The 20,751-nt window shown below is 38.1% G+C and overlaps 1 protein-coding gene across 1 annotated transcript in view; it reads right to left on the bottom strand.

Moving 5' to 3' along the window:
- LOC132097689 (chemokine-like protein TAFA-2) overlaps positions 1-20,751 on the bottom strand; it is a 76,341-nt gene that overhangs the window by 13,850 nt on the left and 41,740 nt on the right. Inside the window, exon 3 of the mRNA XM_059503563.1 lies at positions 16,035-16,147. Within this exon, the coding sequence (XP_059359546.1) occupies positions 16,035-16,146 (112 nt within the window). The 5' untranslated portion in view covers position 16,147. The remainder of the gene's footprint in view (positions 1-16,034; positions 16,148-20,751) is intronic.

The following is a 20,751-nucleotide window of genomic DNA, read 5'->3' as shown; positions in this document are numbered from 1 at the left end:
ATTTTTACTACTGTAAATGTATCCACCTGTTCCATTTCATACATGACTATTGTGGACTGGTAGCTTATGTAAGTGTACTTACTGCTAACATCTGTGCTGTATTAATATGTATGTTAAGCACAGCGATCGCACACACTTATGTCATTCAAAATGTAACTAAAAATATCTCCCATATTGCACTAGCATATTCTGCGTCATTTAAACACGCAATCCTATACATTATTTAAACATGTCATGCAGAGGCTTGAAGGAGTATGTGATCTAGCATGTGGTATTTGTGGTCTTGTGTGTATTATTGTAGTGTGTTGAGGGTGTGTGCGATGTCAGGAAATAGCGGTCTATGTTACACACAACATTAATCAAAACATTAAATATTTCTGCCATAATATAATATAATATAATATAATATAATATAATATAATATAATATAATATAATATAATATAATATAATATAATATAATATAATATAATATAATATAATATAATATAATATAATATAATATAATATAATATAATATAATATAATGATGTATCTTCACGTTTAATATTTGCTTTGATTGGTTGAGTTGGACTGAAAGGTGAGTCTGATGAAATCTGATCTCCTCTAGAAATCCAGCCCTATAAACATCCCTAGGGACATATTTCACTTTTACAAGCAGATTTTTCCTCCCGCTTTGTGAGGGGGAGTTTCATGACATAGCTATTAAAGCCTGTGTCATTTTATGGCCATTTCAATCAGGCTCTATTTCAAGGGACAATTTGAGCTCCACCCCACACCAGAGTTCACCAGATCATTTACCATCACACACACAAATACAGCATATAAGCAAGAGAGAATCAAGCGATCAGTCAATACACAAAGTCAGAAATCTGTAAATATTAAGAGATATCATACAAAGACTAAAGAAAAAAGCTGTATGTGCTTTATTGGAGTCTGCACGAGTGGAGGCGTGTGTTAAAACAGAGGCTAGATGGATTGGGAATATGGACATCCCATTAAAAACCCTTTTAACCTGCTCTCTAGTGTCGTCCACTACACATACAATATCCTGCTCTGCTGTAACAGCTACAGCTCTCTCCACATGGACCACATAAGTGGTTTGATCTTGCTCTTTTATTATCTTTTTTTTTAGACAGTGAGCCACAGTTTTGCAACCCTTTAGTAAAATCTGGGACATTTATAAATACTATCCTGCTGTAAAAATAATATAATACTATATAAACAATACTAAATACAATACAACTACAATAGTTGCATATATATATATATATATATATATATATATATATATATATATATATAATGTATATATATATAAATATATATATTAACCAAGAAAGGATGAGTCACTTTAAAAGGCTTATAATCAGTGGGAGGGGTTGATCTCAGGCTGTCATCCAATCATGGTCTGCACTTGTGCAGTTATTATATTCATTAGCGAGATGACTATAAAGCTCTGATGAGAGGAAACACCCTGCTGCTCTCGAGCACTGCAGACACCTGGAGCAGTTGCACTACTGAGATGATAATGGAATTACACCTGCACCAATGCACTCTCTCTCTTTCTCTTTCTCTTCAGTCATTAGGAGATTGTTTCTCTATTAAAGTACAAGCCCCTTGCTCTTTTGTTGCAGTGTCTATTGGAGCATGTATAAACCCGATTAAAGCAGGATGGTTCTTATGAATGTCCCTAATGAGCTCCACAGATATAATAGCTCTGTTCCAACACTTAGTGAGCTGCCTATCTAGACGGCATTTTAAGGATGCTGACACAAAAGATTTTCCAAAAGATGATTTTCTCCTGGTTTTCCCACAAAATCGGAACAAAAATCTGTGGGAAAAATAAATTAAAGCAAACCAATATACCAACACTGCTCGTTTAGCAACATGGTAGTCTACAGTAAGAGTCAAGTGTGAGTCAATTTTCTTGTGCACTTCCTGCAAGGAGCACTATAGACAGCTAAACACCATATAATACATATAATAAACCAGTCAATGAGGATCCAATTCCGTGAGGCTGATATCTTAGAAAGCAGTTGCCTATGTAGGCAGCAGACAGCAAAGAAGCTCAACAGGTTTAGGAACAGAGCTAAGAGATTAGACCGGTACGATGACAGCAGTGTGTGGTAAAAGAAAACAAATCCATGAGACTAAACTAAGGATCTGTCAGGGAATCGAACCGGCCTGAACAGCTGTTGTTGTTTACTGTTTTCCCTAAGCAGATTTCTGTCATGTGTGATTATGCGTCACTTCTGAAAATCTGTATGGCTGGGAGAAATAATGACCTCTCTTGCACAAAAAGTAAGCGTTTAGATATACTGTTCCCAGAACGTGTCGCAAATATAACTCTGACAGATGGTGAAAATGTGTTGTTAATGACATCACTTCTTGTAAAGATATAACGAAGCATCATTCAATTACAAAATAAAGGAAAAAGTCTATTTTGGCTCTGTGTTTCTCCCAATCCCACACACACATAAACTCTCTCTCCCCCCAGAAAGAGTATGCAATATTATAGTCGGATTAGGGCAAAAAAGCGGATTAGTATTTTAGTAGCATTTGTGTTTTATTTAAAGTTCTAATATTAAAGGACTAGCAAATATAAACCCATCTTAAGCATACTTCTCTTACACATTTCAGATCACTGCCATGTTGGGGATATTTATTCTCACTTCTGATCTGGTTTGTGTCTCGTCTCCTTCCTGTGCAGCTGGCAGCGAGGGGTCTGCGAGCGGCGTTGCAGGTGGAGAGATCCGCTCTATCGCCCTCTAATCTACTAATCTGTTAAAAACATGCTGTCCTTCAGCATACTCTCTCTTTGGGAGAGCGGGGTGTTAGATTATTTAAGCCTCCCGTAGCAGTAGACAGGAGATCATCCTTTCCTGATAACTGTGAAATAGAGAGGTTCATGTAAAATAACGGCTGAGCGCAAAATCTGCCCAGCCAGCACTTTGCCCTAGCCTGTTTTCCCCCCTCTTATGATTATCTCTCGCTCTCCATCTCTATCAGGGTATCGGTAGCATTGATATTAATTACAGACCACCAAAATAAGGTAAAAAGCACCATCCATCAAACAAAGACACATTAAAGATGTGAGATTTATTGAGAAAGTGAGACACGCCAGGGATTATTCAATCCCACACCAAGATTTTCATGGACTGAGAGAGGAGGCAAAGAGGAGAAGTTTCATAGAGTTGTATTGGGACCACAATTTTTACTTCGCTACAACACCAGCCTCAGTATTGTTTCTAAATCTTTATATAAAAATTATAATTAAACTTTATTAGGAGTACTACATGTGCATAATGCACATTTCTTAATATTAAGCATAAAATGTGTTTTAATGTCACTATTGATGATGATTGTATGATCTTTGAATAATATTAGCCTTTAAAAGCAAGATATTTATAGTGTACCTGAAGTATACTTGCAATAGTTCCACTTTAGCACAACCAGATATACTTAATTATATCATTAATTGGACTTCAGCACTACTTATGCACAATCAAAGTTCATTGAACACAATATTGTTTTTTCCAATTTAGCAGATTTAAGGTATACAGTTTGGTATGCCACCAGTTCAATTTCAGAGTACTTTTATTAAGTACATCGATATTTAAATTTATTTGTGGTATACTTATCATGAAATAAATGTATTTCAAATACATTTTAGTATATGTATTTTTCACTAGGGTTCAGATCTGGCTTCATCGAATCAACAACCATCAATGACATCAGTTTTTTTTTTTTTCATTTTTGATAATACATTTCATTCAGATGTGCATCCCAGTTTGGAACAAATAATGTTTGCGGTGCAATATTTGACCGGAAGGGTAAAAATTATGTTTATTTTCCTCAGTTACAGCTAGTTAGAGCGAGCCTGCTTCCAATCAGACACAGAGATGAAGTAGTTCAGTAAGATCACATTTGTTTGAATGAATTATAGCATTTATTGCAATTAATTGTTGATCGATTGAGAGACAGACAGAGAGAGAGAGAGAGAGAGAGAGAGAGAGATGAAAAGTTGGTTTGTAATTACCTGCATCACTTTTTACAAACAATGAAGCTGTAAGTTTAGTTACTTCAAAAACAGTGATTTTACCTCCTTTTTGCTGAGAAATATAATGTAGCGATTCAGCAGTGCTGACAACAAGTTTCTGTGGATGATTTTGTGTGTGCATAGCATAATCTCCAATCTCTGTGTGCAGGTGATGTGTATACGTCAATTAAAGCAGCGCATTAACATAAAATAGTGATTAAACTGACTTGGGGCTACCTGTGCATTAAACAGATTTAACTGCAATTAAAAAATAAGTTCAAACCTGCAATAATGCAATCCCATCTGGATCAGATCATTTAATTAATCAATAAATGTTTGTGTTTGTTTTGATTGCCTTAACCTAAAATGCTGATACATACCATTTTGATTCTGCCGTATTGTTTTCTTACACTATATGAGATGCAACCCTGTACAGGTTTGTGATTTTTTATTTTCAAACTATCTTTTGTTGTTTAAGTCTTGTTTAAAGAATGCATATAGGCTGTGGCTTTCTGAAATATTTGGAAATGTCAGACAGAGGCCAGTGGGAATAAACGAAAAGAGAACATGGGCAGACATAAGTATCACACGACCTGTTTGCTGTGCTCAGGCCTCTTCCAATAATCCAGAGGTCAGTGTTCCTTCCTTCTCAGACCGACCCACATTTACACACCTCAGTGAAACTCCCAGTGCAAACAGCCAACTCTCAAACAAATATTCTTCTATACACTTCAGACCCCTTGAGAGAGACAAAAGGAGGGGTAAAGAGAAAAAAAGTGACATTCTGACGGCTGTCCAATCCCGTTGAAGCTGAAGATGTTATTCATTGGCTTCAATTTGAGAGGAACGGAACCTTTCCCCTTTCCTGTCATCCGGCGCTTCTGTGTTTCTTCCTTCCCTTCCGCACTCATCTCTTCCTCATTTCCGTCTTGTCATCCAAAGTCTCATCAAATGTCAGAGGACAGCATGCTGTCCCAGAGTGCTGGCTCCGTCTGCATCTTGAAATACATATTTGTGGTGAGACCAATCTCCCTCAGGTCCTGTGGAAGGGGTCAGCACATTTATACAGAACCCTGATAAGACCACCTTGTGAGAATGTGACTGCAAATGTCCCAGGAGACGCCACTCTCTCTCTCCTTTTGTCATATTTTAAACTGCTCTTGTCAGTTAAACAAAGCTCTTCAGAAAGCCCTTCACAAACTTGCATGTACAATGTAAGTATAGGCTGCTATTATTTGACTTCAAGGGATAGTTCACCCAAAAATGACAATCCTGTCATAAATAATGGAACACAAAAGATGATGTTTTGGAGAATGTTTGAGCTGTTTTTGTCCAAATGACGTCAATTTCAATGGGGTTCAAAAGTTTCAAGTCCCAAAAAGAATGTACAGGTGATTACTCCATATAATGTCTGAAGGAAAATACTCACTTTGTATGAACAGAAGTGCATACTTGTGATACTTTTTGATTGTATTTTTTTATTTAAGACTTTGTTCACTTTCAAATCAAAACACTTATAAACATGTGCATACACAGACTACATTAAATATAAAATATGAACATTAAAAGTCAAACCTCATTGGTTCAAACATCATGGTTCATGCATGGTTCATATGTTCACGTTTTAAATTATTTAAATTAAGTGAAATAAATGTGAAAATATTTATATGAGATTGAAAAGATTAGGCTTGCACCAAAGTTTGAAATGTTGCCTTGGCATTAGTGATGAGATGACCTTTGAATCATCTTGGATCCCCATTAACATTGAAACAAGCTTAAAAAAAAACTCTTTTTGTGTTTCACAGAACAAAACAAGTCATATAGGTTTGGAATGACATGAGGGTGAGTATGATGGTGGAATTTTTATTTCAGGGTGAACTATCCTTTTAAGACAGTGAGGAGAGAATATTTCCAAATAGTCAGTCTGTTTTTCCATATTCTCTTAAATAGAAGCAACTTTTCAGTACCAATACTCTGCAGTAAAAGACCTAACATCAAAAACATTAATCTATTAGCAGGTTCACAGGTAGGGTATGATAATGATTCACATAGTTATATAAAAGTTCTCTTTCAACAGCTCTCTCAAAATAACACCTCCACAACTCGAGCACGGGAATCAAACCTATCAGCACGTTTTTCTTTATCCAATAAGAAAAATGTGTCAGCACCTTTTCTCATGCAGAATTCTGCCTAAACACATGTTTGATTCCGCCGTGATCAGGATGCCTGATGGATAGGAAGCTGTTTTTGTTTATGGAGAGTGTGAGCGCACTGCCATCTGCTCAGAGATTAAACACCATGCTCTGATGGAATACATAAACACTCATCAAGCTCAAAGCAGCCTGCTTAAGACACTCATAAACGCCCATTTTAAATCACTTACTGTACTCTAGTGCACTCAACACACACACACACACACACACACACACACACACACACACACACTCAGGGAAGCCTCGTTGTACCAATCACAGACGACAGTATTAAAAATTATCAGTTGGCACAGGCCCTTCCATTATAAAGCAACAACCATGCTAGAATTATAGTTAGAAAATTATAAATAAAAGCACAAAACAATAATAACAATGTTTTTAATAATCAAACACTAATGGAGCCCAGAGCCATCTTTAAAGGGGACTGCATTCTAAATGAAAAAGGAAACTGAATGCTAATAATTAATGAAACAAGGGTTGCATAAAAATTCTTTACAGCAAAACTGTGAAAATACACTGCACCCTAAATGGTTAAGGTAACTTGCTACATATTTACTACTTTATATGTTAAAAATAAACATAAACATAAATACTAATGCTTATTTAAGTGGTTTCAGTTGATCATAGATAAATCTTCCACTTCATCCAGTCACTCTTTTCATTCTCTTTTCTAAAGTATCTTCTTACAGTTTTACAGACTGAAAAACCACTCTGAGCTATTCAGAGAGTGATTCAGATTAAAAATCAATTGTGAATGGATTTAAAACATTTAGTACCCTCTATACCTGGTTTATCAAACAAAACAACCCAAAAGAGTGATTCATTCAGGAATTGGGCATTCTAGTTTTGTTCTACACATTTACTAAAACACTAAAGTTCTAAAGAAATGATAATTTTGAAGTTTATGGTCATCAAAGAATCCTGAAAATAATGCATCACAGTTTCCACAAAAATATTAAGCTGGACAAAGATTTACAACATTGATATTAAGAAATGTGGATATGTAAAGGATCATGTGACACTGAAGAATGAAGTAGGATAAAGGATGCTGAAAATTCAGCTTTGCCATCATAGGAATGAATTACAATTTAAAATGTATTAAAATAAGCAATTTGTTTAAATTGTAATGATATATTTCAAATGAAAGCAGCCTTGATGAACTTAAGAGTTTATTAATATAAACATCAAAAAATCTTACCTACCCCAAACTTTTGAGTAGTGTAAAATACTGGACATATGACTAGATTGCTGAAATAATCTTGGTGAAAATGTAACATTTGTCAGTGCTTCCCTGCTATGTAATGAATTGAATACAATAGCTTTGCTTCCGAAGTGACATGATTTCAAAAATAGCGACACTAAAGCCCAAATGTGGTGAAAAAAGATGGTTGAATAAAACTCAATGAGGCTGGGGAGCTCTGGGAGGGTTTAATGTTGCTGTGACCTACATGTTTTATGCCACAGATGAAACAGAGCAGCGTGCTTGAAAATTTCCCATTTTTAATTCTCCTTCTGTGTCTCTCACAGGCCATATGGGCGCCTTGGACAGGCTGTGAACAGTTACAGGAAGAGCTAACACATATCAGAGAATCATGCACGGAGTTCAAGGCAAAACGAAGCTATGGGATTGTGAATAGGTTCTTAAGAAAAAAATTTCAGACAGACTGAAATGGCCTGTTTTCAAATAATGAAAACTTATACTGGTTAAATAGCCAGGGAGATCTGGTACATCAATACAACAGCTTTGAAATATAACAAAGCATGTGTGTAGGCAGGGCCACTGCTGGACAAATGGGTGTCCTAAGCAGAACTGTATTGTTGTGCCCCCTCCCTCAAATATATATTAATATATATAAATATTAATATATAATATATTAATATTAACTTTAATTTTTCCATTAAATTGGTTCAATTTTGTAAGGGTTGTGATGACCACATGCTTTTTGTTAAGAAATTCTAAAGGCTGTGTCCTCTATCGCAAAAAGGTGGGCAAAAATGAAAGATTAAGTGGATATTTGAATTAAATGTTTGTTCGATATTAAACAAGCATTTGATTGTCCTGAAAAAGCAGCAATTACCAGGCCTTTGTAATAACATGTAATGTACATATATAGTTTATTTTATATACATTATGTATTTTTATTGTGTTATTCAATGAAACCATATAATTATTAATTAACCAATCATTATTTCATGACTGTTTTTTATATAATTAATTTTAAGTAATTTTAAAATCTAATTTTTGCTTAGGTATGTTTTTTATAACCACACTAAAACAAAAACATCTTAATATTTGTCTGTAAACTATTATTTGAAGTAACAAAAGCATGGTTAATTTGTGGTTCCCTTTCAGTCGGTCACTCTCGACGCCACGTCGGTGACCGACGAATATGGGATATCGCTTCGATAGACCAATCTACTTCAAGTGTAAACTAAACGAGCCAATTCACATTGGCATGCAATTATTGCACCCAGCTGCCGCTGATCACTGCTTGAGTATAAGAAGGAAGCAGGTGCAATGCATACCAGCTTTTCGCTTCGGAGCCGAGCGTTAGTATCGCTCTGCTCAACTGTGTCTGCTGTGAACTACGAGTTCAGCACGCTCTCGGAAGCTTCGTGTGTTGGCAAGACGGCGCTTCAGCGGCGGTCGTTCCTGTGTCGAGTGGATTGCACACTTCAGGCTACACTACCCCTGTCGTGTTGCAAGAGGCCAATTCCCCTGTCCGCCTCAGCACTAAAAGAGCATTTCCTAAAGAGCAAGTTTCTCTAAAAGAGCTTCACGGGTGCATCTTTGTAAAGACGACGGATCATCAGCCTCGGTTATGCGATTCAGATTGCCCGGCGTCCCCCCAAGCTCTGCGGTGTCCGCTTCACTACAGTGAAAGCGTCCGATGCCCCTGTCTTGCGGGAAGAGATCACAGTCCTACTGGCGAAGGACGCGATAGAGCCAGTCCCTCAAGCCGATATGAGGACGGGGTTTTACAGCCCGTACTTCATTGTACCCAAGAAGGCGGTGGGTTACGACTGATCTTGGATCTGCGAGTTTTGAATCGGGCCCTCCATCGGCTACCATTCAAAATGTAGACACAGAAACGCATTTTCGTGTGCGCCCGTCCCCAAGATTGGTTTGCAGCGATCGACCTGAAGGACGTGTACTTTCATGTGCCCATCCTTCCGCGCCACAGACCTTTTCTGCGGTTTGCGTTCGAAGGACTGGCATATCAGTACAAGGTCCTGCCCTTCGGGCTGTCCCTGTCTCCCCGTGTCTTCACGAAAGTCACGGAGGCAGCTCTCGTTCCTCTCAGAGAGCAGGGTGTTTGCATTTTCAACTACTTAGACGATTGGCTGATACTAGCACAGTTTCGAGATCAGTTGTGCGAGCACAGGGATGTGGTGCTCCGGCACCTGAGCCTGTTGGGCCTTCAGGTCAGCTGGGAAAAGAGCAAACTCTCGCCGTGGCAGAGGATCTCTTTTCTCGGTATGGAGTTGGATTCGGTCAAACAGACAGCCCGCCTCACAGAGGAACGTGCACGGTTGGTGCTAGCCTGCTTGAATACGTTCAAGAGCAGGACGACCCCCGAAGATGCCCAATTGCGGTCGTGCTATCCTTTCTGCAGCAAGGGCTGGAGCGAGGGCTGTCTCCCTCCACCCTCAAAGTACAGGTTGCCGCTATTGCTGCGTACCATGACCCCGTGAATGGGAAGTCTTTGGGTAAGCATGACCTCATCGTCAGGTTCCTTAGAGGGGCCATGAGGTTAATCCTTCCCGGCCCCCCTGTATACCCTCTTGGGACCTGTCTCTAGTGCTTAAATCACTACAGCAGGGCCCATTCGAGCCTTTGCATTCAGTTGAGCTAAAGTTTCTTTCATTGAAAACTCATTTTCGGTCGACGATTTGTGCCTAGAGTTCGGGCCGGCTGACTCCCAGGTAATCCTGAGGCCCCGGCCTGGCTACGTGCCCAAGTTTCCCACTACACCCTTCAAAGACCAAGTGGTGAACCTGCAAGCGCTGCCCCTGGAGGAGGCAGACCCAGCCCTGGCTTTGCTTTGTCCCGTCCGAGCATTAAGATGCTACGTAGACCGGACACAAAGCTTCAGGACCTCAGACCAGCTCTTTGTCTGTTACGGAGGCCAGCAGAAGGGGAGTGCCGTCTCTAAGCAGAGGATGGCCCACTGGATTGTGGATGCCATAACCCTGGCTTATCAGGCTCAGGATGTGCCCTGCCCGTTCAGGTTGCGAGCTCACTCAACTAAAGTGTTGCATCCTCCTGGACGCTGGCTCGTGGCGCCTCGCTGACAGATATTTGTAGAGCTGCGGGCTGGGCGACCCCTTACACGTTCGCTAGGTTCTATAGCCTTCGTGTAGAGCCGGTATCCTCCTGTGTTCTCACTTCAAACGGGTAGTGGCACTGAGAGGCCCAGGTTGGTGTCGGCTTGCTTAAACTGCTCCAGAGTGTCCATACTGTAGACCCTGTTGAGATCCTCCATCACCCTAAGCAGCTGGATGCGGCGGAACGTCCGGCGCCAGGCCTTCATGATGTATCCATGAGAACCATGGAAGGGTGGGTTCCATATTGAGACTTAAGCGGTACTCGTATGTGTATAGTCCACGGTATAGCCTTAGAGCATGTGTTTCCCCGGCAGACTTCTGCCTTCCCAAGTAGGTTTTTAATCACCTCACATTTCTCCGTATACTCCTAAACGGATGCTATACGTGTATTTACCTCCGAGACCTCCTTCGGGAAGGATGGGGCTTCCGCAGTGTCCCGGTTCCAAGCGGACCGGGTACGTTTTCCCAGTGTTATCCAATCTCACCCAGTGAGGTGGTGCTTTGACAACGGTGAGTTGAGCTACTTTTTCTGAGCCCCGGCCTACACCTAATAGGGGCGCAGGCGGCTCGCACAGGGCACTGGAAGGGGCAGCACTCATGGCGCTTTGATAGGGTTCCCATATTCGTCGGTCATCGACGTGGCCACGTCCCGTCGCCATGGTTGCTGTACCGCCACTGAGCTGCCAGGTCCCCGGCTCGACTCCTCAGTGAAAAACTGGTATGCATTGCACCTGCTGCCTTCTTATACTCACGCAGTGATCAGCGGCAGCTGGATGCAATAACTGCATGCCAATGTGCATTGGCTCATTTAGTTTACACTCGAAGTAGATTGGTCAATCGAAGCGTTATCCCATATTCGTCGGTCACCGACGTGGCGTCTCCGTTCCCTCCTTCAGGGAACGAGGGTTACCATATGTAACCGAGACGTTACCGTGGCTACAGGAACTATGATTTTTGGTTGTATTTGTAGTAAAACCATGGCTAATTTTCAGAAGGGAACATGGAATCTCACAGAGAATTTTAGATGCGCTGGTGATGGCGAAATTATTACCGACATTAAAACACGTTATTAATGTCAACAGCCAAAAAAGTTTCACAGGATTTTGAATGTACCTGAAAGTGATGCACGGGCTTCATCTTTGTTTTTATTTTTTTCTTGGTGAATGGATTGCTGTGTGAATTCTTTTTGAACAAGTTACTTGTATCTTCCCATTGAACCAATACACTAAAACAAACTTTTTAGACCAGAGCTACATGTTCAACTATTAAATACAATGAGTCTAAAACATGTATATCAATTTTGTAAAGCAATATTTGCTATTACAAAAATGATCAATATGCTAAACAGCAACTAAAATGTGCTAATTTGTTATTTTTGAACAGTTTAATCTTGATGAATTTTCCCAATGAACTAATTCACTAAAACAAATATTTCAGAATTTTCCTCCACAGTTTTGTTCGGCCATAAAGCTTCTTCCACATTTATAAACTCTTTCCTCTGTGTCCTTGCAACACACCGTCCCCACTGAATTGTACTATTTCTCTTCATAGTTTTGATGTCACTGGTCTAAGGCCATAACCATGTGCATGCTTGTATTTTTATAAGAGTTTTTACTTCCATTTAAAAAAAAAAAATCTCTTGTCTACATGAAAACGCAAAAGCATGCTATGAAGCACTGTCAAGAGCATGCCAAGCCAACAGGTGGTGATATAATCTCAACTGTAAAGCCATTTTGGCCAATCCTGAAAACGTTTCCAGTTGGCGGAGATAACAGCGCATGCTCCAACGTCACAAGCCAAAATTTCCGGTTTCACTGTCTACACGGTAACACTGCAATCAGTTTTTTAAGAAAATCTTCGCCTTGGCAGGAGTTATAAAAAATGTTGGGTTTCAGTGACCTGGTGCTGTGTTTTCGTGTGGACGAATGGCTAAACCGCATAGAAAAATATGCGGTTTTAAAATACCTGAACTAGTTTGGACAGGGCCTCTGTGTCTTGATTAGGGAGGGCAGGTTTAGGACATGTCAGACAAACAGAGTGAGACTCATGTTTTACAGGGCAGAAGGGCACAGTATACACACACACACACAGAGAAAGAGAGGGCAGGAGAGCTCAGGACTGCAGTCATCCACAAGAGCCATGTCTCTTCCTGCGTTTCATCTCATGACACACTCATCTGTCTCTGTCTCTCTTTCTCTTCTTTATGCCCTTCAATGGATCTCTGCAGCCCTTCTCCCTCCTTTACTCTCTCTCTCTGTCTTTCTCTCTCCAGGGATATTAGTTTTATTGAGAGGATGAGCCTCATAAAGAATGACCTACAGTAGCAGCAAACTTTCTATATTCCCTGTGTATGTGTGTGTGTGTGAAACAAATACTTCACTCTCATTTAGCTCATTGTCCCTGAAGCTTTTGCTGCTCGTAGAGAAGAAGAGTTTAGAGTTATTCGTTTTTTCCCTCCCAGTGGTTTAGTGTGTGTGTGTGTGTGTGTGTGTGTGTGTGTGTGTGATCAGTCACCTTGCTCTGACCTGTTAGCAGTAGTGTGTAATTAACTGATTGTCTAAACTATTTCCCACCTCTGATTGGCTCACCCGTTTAACCCCTGGACTACTTATCCAATCAAAATAAAGATCTAATGTGTAGGGAAGACTGTGGTCAAGAAAAGCCACATATTCTATTTTCTAATGACATTCTAGTGACTAGTGACCCACATCAATTAATTCCAGCAATATGATGTAGTTTTTTACATCACAATAAAAGGCAATGAATTCACAAATCATTCCTTATGTGAAATTTTCAGATATTCCCCTCCACCTTCTTCAGAAAATAGTCTGAGCCACCATTCTGCTGCAGCAGACGAGAGAAGTTCACACAAAGAGTGAGTCATGTTGTCAAGAAATGAAATCTACTCACCACAAAAGAAAAGAAACAGACTGGGAAGAAGCGAGTGTTTCATTTTAAAACAAGTCATATTAATAGTACTCGATAATTAGCTTAAAATTACTGCACAAGTCAGAAAAGGTGATCAGGTTTATCACCCTCTTCATAAAATTTCACTTCTAAAAAAAAAATAGCATTTTGATTTAATGGACAAATACACTCAAAAAAGAGAGTAAATTACACTGAATTGCGTCACCGGCTTGTCTACAAAATCAGGTAGATATTGCAAGATGGTGAACGTATCTAAATAAACAAACAACAAAACTTGCATTTGATGTACCACTGATTTAAAGAAATAGTTCATCCCAAAATTTTGTCAATATTTACTCACACTCATGTCATTTTAAAACTGTACAAGTTTCTTTCTTATGCTGAACACAAAAGAAGATGTTTTGAAGAACCAAACAGTTGTTGGTCCCCATTGACTTCCATGATAGGGAAAGAAATATGGAAGTCAATGGGGACCATCAACTGTTTAATTATCAGCATTCTTCAAAATATCTTCTTTTATGTTAAACATAAGAAAGAAATGCGTACAGGTTTGGAACGACATGAGAGTGAGTAAATTATGACAACATTTTCTGGGTATTTTCATTTTTGGGTGAACTATCCATTTAAGGTAGTTAAATAGATTACAGAAAATGTCAAAACATTAGAAATCACTACCATTTAAAAATTCTTTTTTTTAAAAAAGAAAAATTTTCACCAAGGACATTTTTAATTGATCCAAAGTGTCAGTAAAGAGTTTTACACTGTTACCAATGACTTCCCTTTTAAATAAATGCTATACTTTTGAATGTCTCTATTCGTCAAAACTTTTATATTTCCATTTCTATCACCAATGAAATTTGGGTTCCACTGACACCTCTGTCTTGCTTAGTTGGGGACACTTTATATTTGGCAATATTATTGACTTGACTGCATGGATGCTATAGGATGAGAACTGCATTATAGATAAATTTAACTCATTCCAAAATTGATGGACTTTACACTGAATCAACAATAAACTAATTTCATTTGATATTTTACTATTGTCTTTTTAGGGTTGCTTTACAGCAGAATTGAATTTTATTTGCATCATTGGAAAATGATAATAAAGCTTTTTTGAAACATGTAATTGCTGCTGAAATTTCAGCTTTACCATAAATTATGTTTTAAAAATAAATATTTATTTTAAATTGTAAAAAAAAAAAAAAAACACAGTATTGCTGTTTTATATATATTTTATCAAATATTTGCAGCCTTGGTGAGCAGAAAACATTTTTTTCAAAACACTAAAAAAAAGTCTTACCAACCCCAAACTTCTGAACTGCAGTGTTACTTGTCTAACCAGAAGTGTAGTTTTACCAAGGCCATGAGGTCAATTCTCTGTAATCCATAAACTGATAAATGTACCCCTTTAATGCAATGCAACTGCCAGTTGCATAAATCAGAATCAATCATCTTCATTTACTATATAAAAGAAACAAGTGCTTATGACAAATAAACTCTTTATCACTTTCTACTGGAACATTCTGCAGCGGCCTCTACATGACCTCAGAGACGTCAGTGTCTGTAAACGTCATAAATAGAGAATATTCTCTAGACTATTTTAGGGGCCGTTTACACGACAACATTTTCAGCCAAAAATGGGAAACTTCTTATGCATTTTGACTGTTCATCTACACAACAACAGCGTTTTGTGGACTGAAAATGCATATTTTTGAAAATGGGTAACAAAGTTCAAGTTTTTGAAAATGGCACCGTTATCGTTTGCATGTCAACACCCAATATGGGAATATTTGAAAACAGTGAGGTCATGCGCGTGCAAAGTACATTTTAGATGTTGATGTGTTGATTTTAAAGGCAAGTGTGAACAAACATACAAAACAATTGTGGAGTACATGGTATTGTTGTTACTGCTCAAGAGTTTGCTAATGCTTCTTCGGCAAAGTGTGGATTTCCTTCACCGGTATTACAACCAACAGCACAGACGCATCATATACTGTACATCACATAATCGTCACTTACCTACAGGTACTGTTTACTAAGAAGGTGACAGTGCTAACTACTTGCCTGGTATACGTAAAACACTGGTTTTTGTCATCTTTGCAGATATCTGTAAATGCAAATCATTTTAAAAACATTGTTGTGTATAAACATGAAACTTTTAAAAAACCCAAGGAAAAAAACTTTTCAGTTTTTGACTACACCATTGTCGTGTAATCGTAGCCTTAAGCTGATCTATGCATCCATCTACCACTGAGCTGTCTACAAAAACACGTTACTTTCTGTCTTTGGTTTGTGCTTTTAACGTTAATTTTTTTTAAACAGATAGACACAAGAACCAATCTTCAGATCTTTAAAAACAGAATGAAAATGTTTATGGTAATATCGACCCAAATCTAACTTCATGCAATTCACATAAGCTGTTTTTTAATGAGACGGCTCATTAAAATAATCAACACTGTAGGTTAAAATGAAAATAAAACAATAACAACAAGCTTGACCGAATGAACCTTGACCTTGACTTACCGATGTGACTGCGGTGAGAGGAGGCATCAGACAGATGACCCCAGAAAGACAGAAGGGTCAAAACCACCAGCAAGAGCCACACACACACCCTCTGTATTGCCCGCTCCTGCATTCTGAAACACACACACAAAGAATATCAGCACATGAGCATTACACTGATCAGAAAGGCTATTAGACCGCATGTTTCTAGAGGGGATCTCATTCTCTCCTCCAGCGCTATCTAAATGTCATCATGTTCTTCCTAAATGTTTTCTGATACAATGCTGAGTGCTCCAAAACATTGAATTATACAATTACTTACATAGAGAGTTAGCTTTCGTGGGTGGGGTGGGGTTTTCTGGCACATCCTGAGACCCTAGTGGTGGATTTTGGTACTGATTTTGGTAATGTTGTCTACTTGTTTGAGGTAGGGATTTTGTTGGCTGCATTGATTTAATCAGAATTCAGTAAAAAAAAAAAAAAATTTTAAATAATAAAAAAGTAATAATACTGTGAAATATTATTACAATTTAAAGAACTGTTTTCTATTTGTATATTTATAAAACAGAATTTACTCCTATGATGGCAAAGCTGAGATGGTAAATTTGTGCTCAGTGAACATTTCTCATTATTATCATTGTTGAAAAACAGTAACGGTACTGCTAATATCTTTCTGGAAAACATTTTTTTTTTCAGGATACTTTAATGAATGGAAACTTCAAAAGAACAGCATTTATTTGAAATATATTTGTTAATATCTTTGTTTATCCTCACATTTGACCAATTTAATACATTCTTGCTAATAAAAGTATTCATTTCTATTAAAAAAAGAAAACAAAGTCTATTGTAAAATAAGACAGCTGCTGAGAATATGATGTCGATTAGGGGTTTAAGCTTTAATTAGCATATTCAGTTCCCTTCCAAACATCCTCACAATTCACACACTGGCCGAAAATAATTGACACTTCTGAGGAATGTTTGTGTCGGGTCTAATGAAATCAAATCATAAAACTACATAGACCATTGGTTTAGACTCTGCAAAAGGAAAATGCACTTCTCAGCTTTCTTCTTTTTTCCCCATTTCTTTTATCTCAGACAGACATATTTAAGCATTTCATTTGGAGAGAAAATGAAAGCAGATCATTCATTTACAATGTACTGACATCTGAAAGGTAAACGGTGCAAATGAACTCTAAATATGCATGTGTGCAACTGTGTGCTTATGCTATTACAGTAAGCTTTAGTCTATAATTCTATATAACACTTCTGAGAGGAAGTTCAGAAGACATCATTTGAGAGCATTGAATAGTATCAGCCAACCAATAAGAGCACACTTTTATCATTTATACTTCTGTGGAAAACACACGTTGGTTAGCAGAATTCTCTTACAAAGAGAAGTTTGTGTACATTTTCTACTGATCATGGCAGCAGTACCTCATTCAATGATGATCAAATGATAAAGTGTTATAACGGTGCACATATCCAAAAACAATGCATTGATGAGAATCTGCATTCTAAAGAGCTGATTCAGGTGCCTGGACTGCATTAGAGCAATGCTGCACAGTAGTTTCTGCAATCCTCCACAATCTAGTATACATAACCTGTCTGCAAAATGGGGAATTGCACTGTGCAAATTGCATTCAGCACTAATTTTGGGGCATGTTTGCACTGTTACCTGATTTGCATAATTCATTTAGTGAATTGGGTACTAACACAACACAAACAGCATGCACAAATAAATGACATTACTACTGGGCACAGTTCATTCTTAGTGAACTCTCCCCTGTTACCTGTTACTCCCCCCCTGCAGTTTGGTAATGGAGGCCTGTGAGTTGCTTTTCTGATTAGTATCAGTTTAATAATGAATTTGCCTCTTTTTTTTAATTCATGGAGAACAACACACACATACTCAGATGAAGCTCAAGTCACATTTAGTTACTCAGCAGATTGAAAAAGATAGATTTTGTGTGGGAAAAATAGAAATGTTAGACGTGTGTAGAAGAAAGAGACACAAACAACATAAAGCGGTGTTTTGGAAATAGTCTACCTGGCTCAGTGAAGTCTATGAGTCGCCCTGGGATGTGTCAAATTATGCAGATTTAGCGTACTAATTATCTTTCAACCAGCAGTGCTCACTAGAAATCTCTCCTGTTAAAGCTGAGGGCTAGGCAGGAAAACCCCTGCCTGGAGGGAGTTTTACAGTGTGCAGGTGGATGACCATGAACACACAAAAGGATACTGCTCCTGTCATTTATATTCTCACATCATACACAGAAATCTGCTGTGTGTTATTTCTGCACCACCAGTGGCACCAAACCTCCTCCAAACCGTTTTCCCGAACACTCCCCTCTCCTCATTGTTTAGACAAACAGATATTCATCAAAGCTTAAGCCTTTTTTGGGTTTACTTGCAGTCAATAAGCTGAGATAGAAGTATTTTAACATAGAAAAATATAAAATACATCAACATTAACATTTTATTAAGTACTACTGTATATACAGATGCAAATCAGAGTCAATTTAGACTGTAATCAGCAAAATAATAACCAATGAGCTTCATTACACTCTCTAATTTTGTCTTTTTGGAATTTCAACAGGCTGATCACACAGAAGAAGAGCATTGTGTGTGTTGGGTTGAGTGTGTGTATATCTGTGTTTGCTCTGGCTGCTCTTCTTTGATGGCTAAACTTCTGCTGTGTGTTCATTAGTTCTTTAGGAACTCTCAGTAAACACTGCCAAACAACCACTGGCTAGCATCATCAACATGCCTCTGCACTAATACCAGTCAAGCTTAATCTCTAGCAAGACTTTAATTGCTAGCTATTTAGTTTTTGCAATTTATTTCAATGTCAGAAAAGGGCAAAGAGTTTCAAACGGATGGAAATTAATATATATTTTACTGTAGTTGTATATGCCCTTTTTACTTTTTTTAAAGCTACTTTTATGCAGATAGGAGACAGACAACAGGAAATTACTGGGAGGAGATGGGATCAGCAAAGGACCTTGAAGCGGGAATCAAACTCATTTCACCATGAGCACAGTCAATATGTCAATGCACTAATCACAAGGCTATTGGTGCCAACATACCATTTTAATTTCAATGTCTTGGGTTTTTGCTCTCTTTTTTCAATTATTTACTTTTCAGTTCTCTTCTAAAAAAGTCCTGCAGCTGCATCAAATGTACTGTTATTTTTCAAGCCAAAAAGCATACAAGAAATGAGACTGTAACATCTTTCTGATCAAATGATTCAGTAAAACACTTCACACACCTTTTCCTGTATACAAAAGAATGAATTAATTGTTCATTTGCAACCACAAATGCACTAAATCATAAGTATTTTGGTAATACAAAGTAAAGGAGCAGTATTTTAGAGTTGTAAGGCTGTATTAATAATAGAAGGGGCAGTATTTCTTACAATGGCAGAATTTGAGTGTTAAAAAGTTTGTAGTGTAATAGAGAAAATAGAGAAATGATGTGACAGAGGAGCAAGAGGAGCAAGTGCAGTATTTGAGAGTAAAAGGGTTTAAAATTAGATATTTGCATAAAGCATTCATAGACAAAGAAATAAATAAGAAATCCATGAAAGGAGCAGTATAGGTCAGAGATAGAACAACAGTATTTTCAGACAGAGAGCAGCAGAATTGTACAGATGTACAACAGTATTTAACAACAGAAATAGAGCAGAACTTTCAGACAGGGCATCAGTATTGTACAGAACAGTATTTCAGAGGTATATGACAGTATTTCAGAGATACAGCAGTAGCATTTTAAAGGTATAGAACAATATTTCATAAATAGAGCACAAGAGCAGCAGAATTTCAGAGGTATACGGCAATATTTAGAAAATGTACAACAGTATTTCAGACATAATTTCAGAAACAGAGCAGCAGTACTGCATTTCAGAGGTAGGCTATATTTCAGAGATACAGCGGCAGAATTTCAAAGATATAGCACAGTATTGCAGTACAGGACAGTATTTCAGAGATAAAAGGGCAGTATTTGAATGTTAAAGGTTGTATTTTGAGAGTCAGAGATAGAGATACAATATTTTAGAGATATAAGTTTATATTGTGAGAGTTGTAGGCTATTTGAGAGGTAAGATGGCACCCATTCAAAGGTATAATAGCCATATTTGAAGTGTGAGGGGCAGGTATACTTGCAGTAAGGCTTTTTTAACCCAGTTAGTGTTTCACAGTACAGCAGCAGCATCTTAAACATTTAGAGAGAGAGAGAGAGAGAGAGAGAGAGAGGCAGGAGTCTCAGTTCCATTCATTTAATTAGTCCCACTGGAATTTTTGCAGATGGTGACATCATCACACGCAGACATTTCTGTTTCATTTTCTCCCCAAGTACAGTAGATGTCCACATCAAAACTCTCTCTCTTTCTGTCTCTCTGTTTCTCATTCAGTATTTTAAACCACAGCCTAATGGTTCTGATCCTTATTCGGTTGGCCAAGACTGAAACAATCTTACCATTTCAGAGAGCTCACATCATTTCTCATAACGTTTCAAGTTCAAACATTAGCTACAAATCAACACAAAAAATAAACACACAAATATCCATACAACTTTTGCATTGTAGACCTCATTATGACCGACAGACCAAAAAGCATCAAAGAATATTCACCCAATCACCTAAAGGCCCTTTCATCTTCCCTTCCTGCTTCTATTCAGACAGGTTTTCCAGTCCTGTAACAAATGCTGCAGGCTGGTAGCTGTGCTGCTTTGTGCACTATAA

Source organism: Carassius carassius, chromosome 21, assembly GCF_963082965.1.
Source record: "Carassius carassius chromosome 21, fCarCar2.1, whole genome shotgun sequence".
Classification (NCBI taxonomy): Eukaryota; Metazoa; Chordata; class Actinopteri; order Cypriniformes; family Cyprinidae; genus Carassius; species Carassius carassius.
The sequence above is the reverse complement of the archived record's forward strand: the minus strand, read 5'-3'. Positions and strand labels throughout refer to the sequence as shown.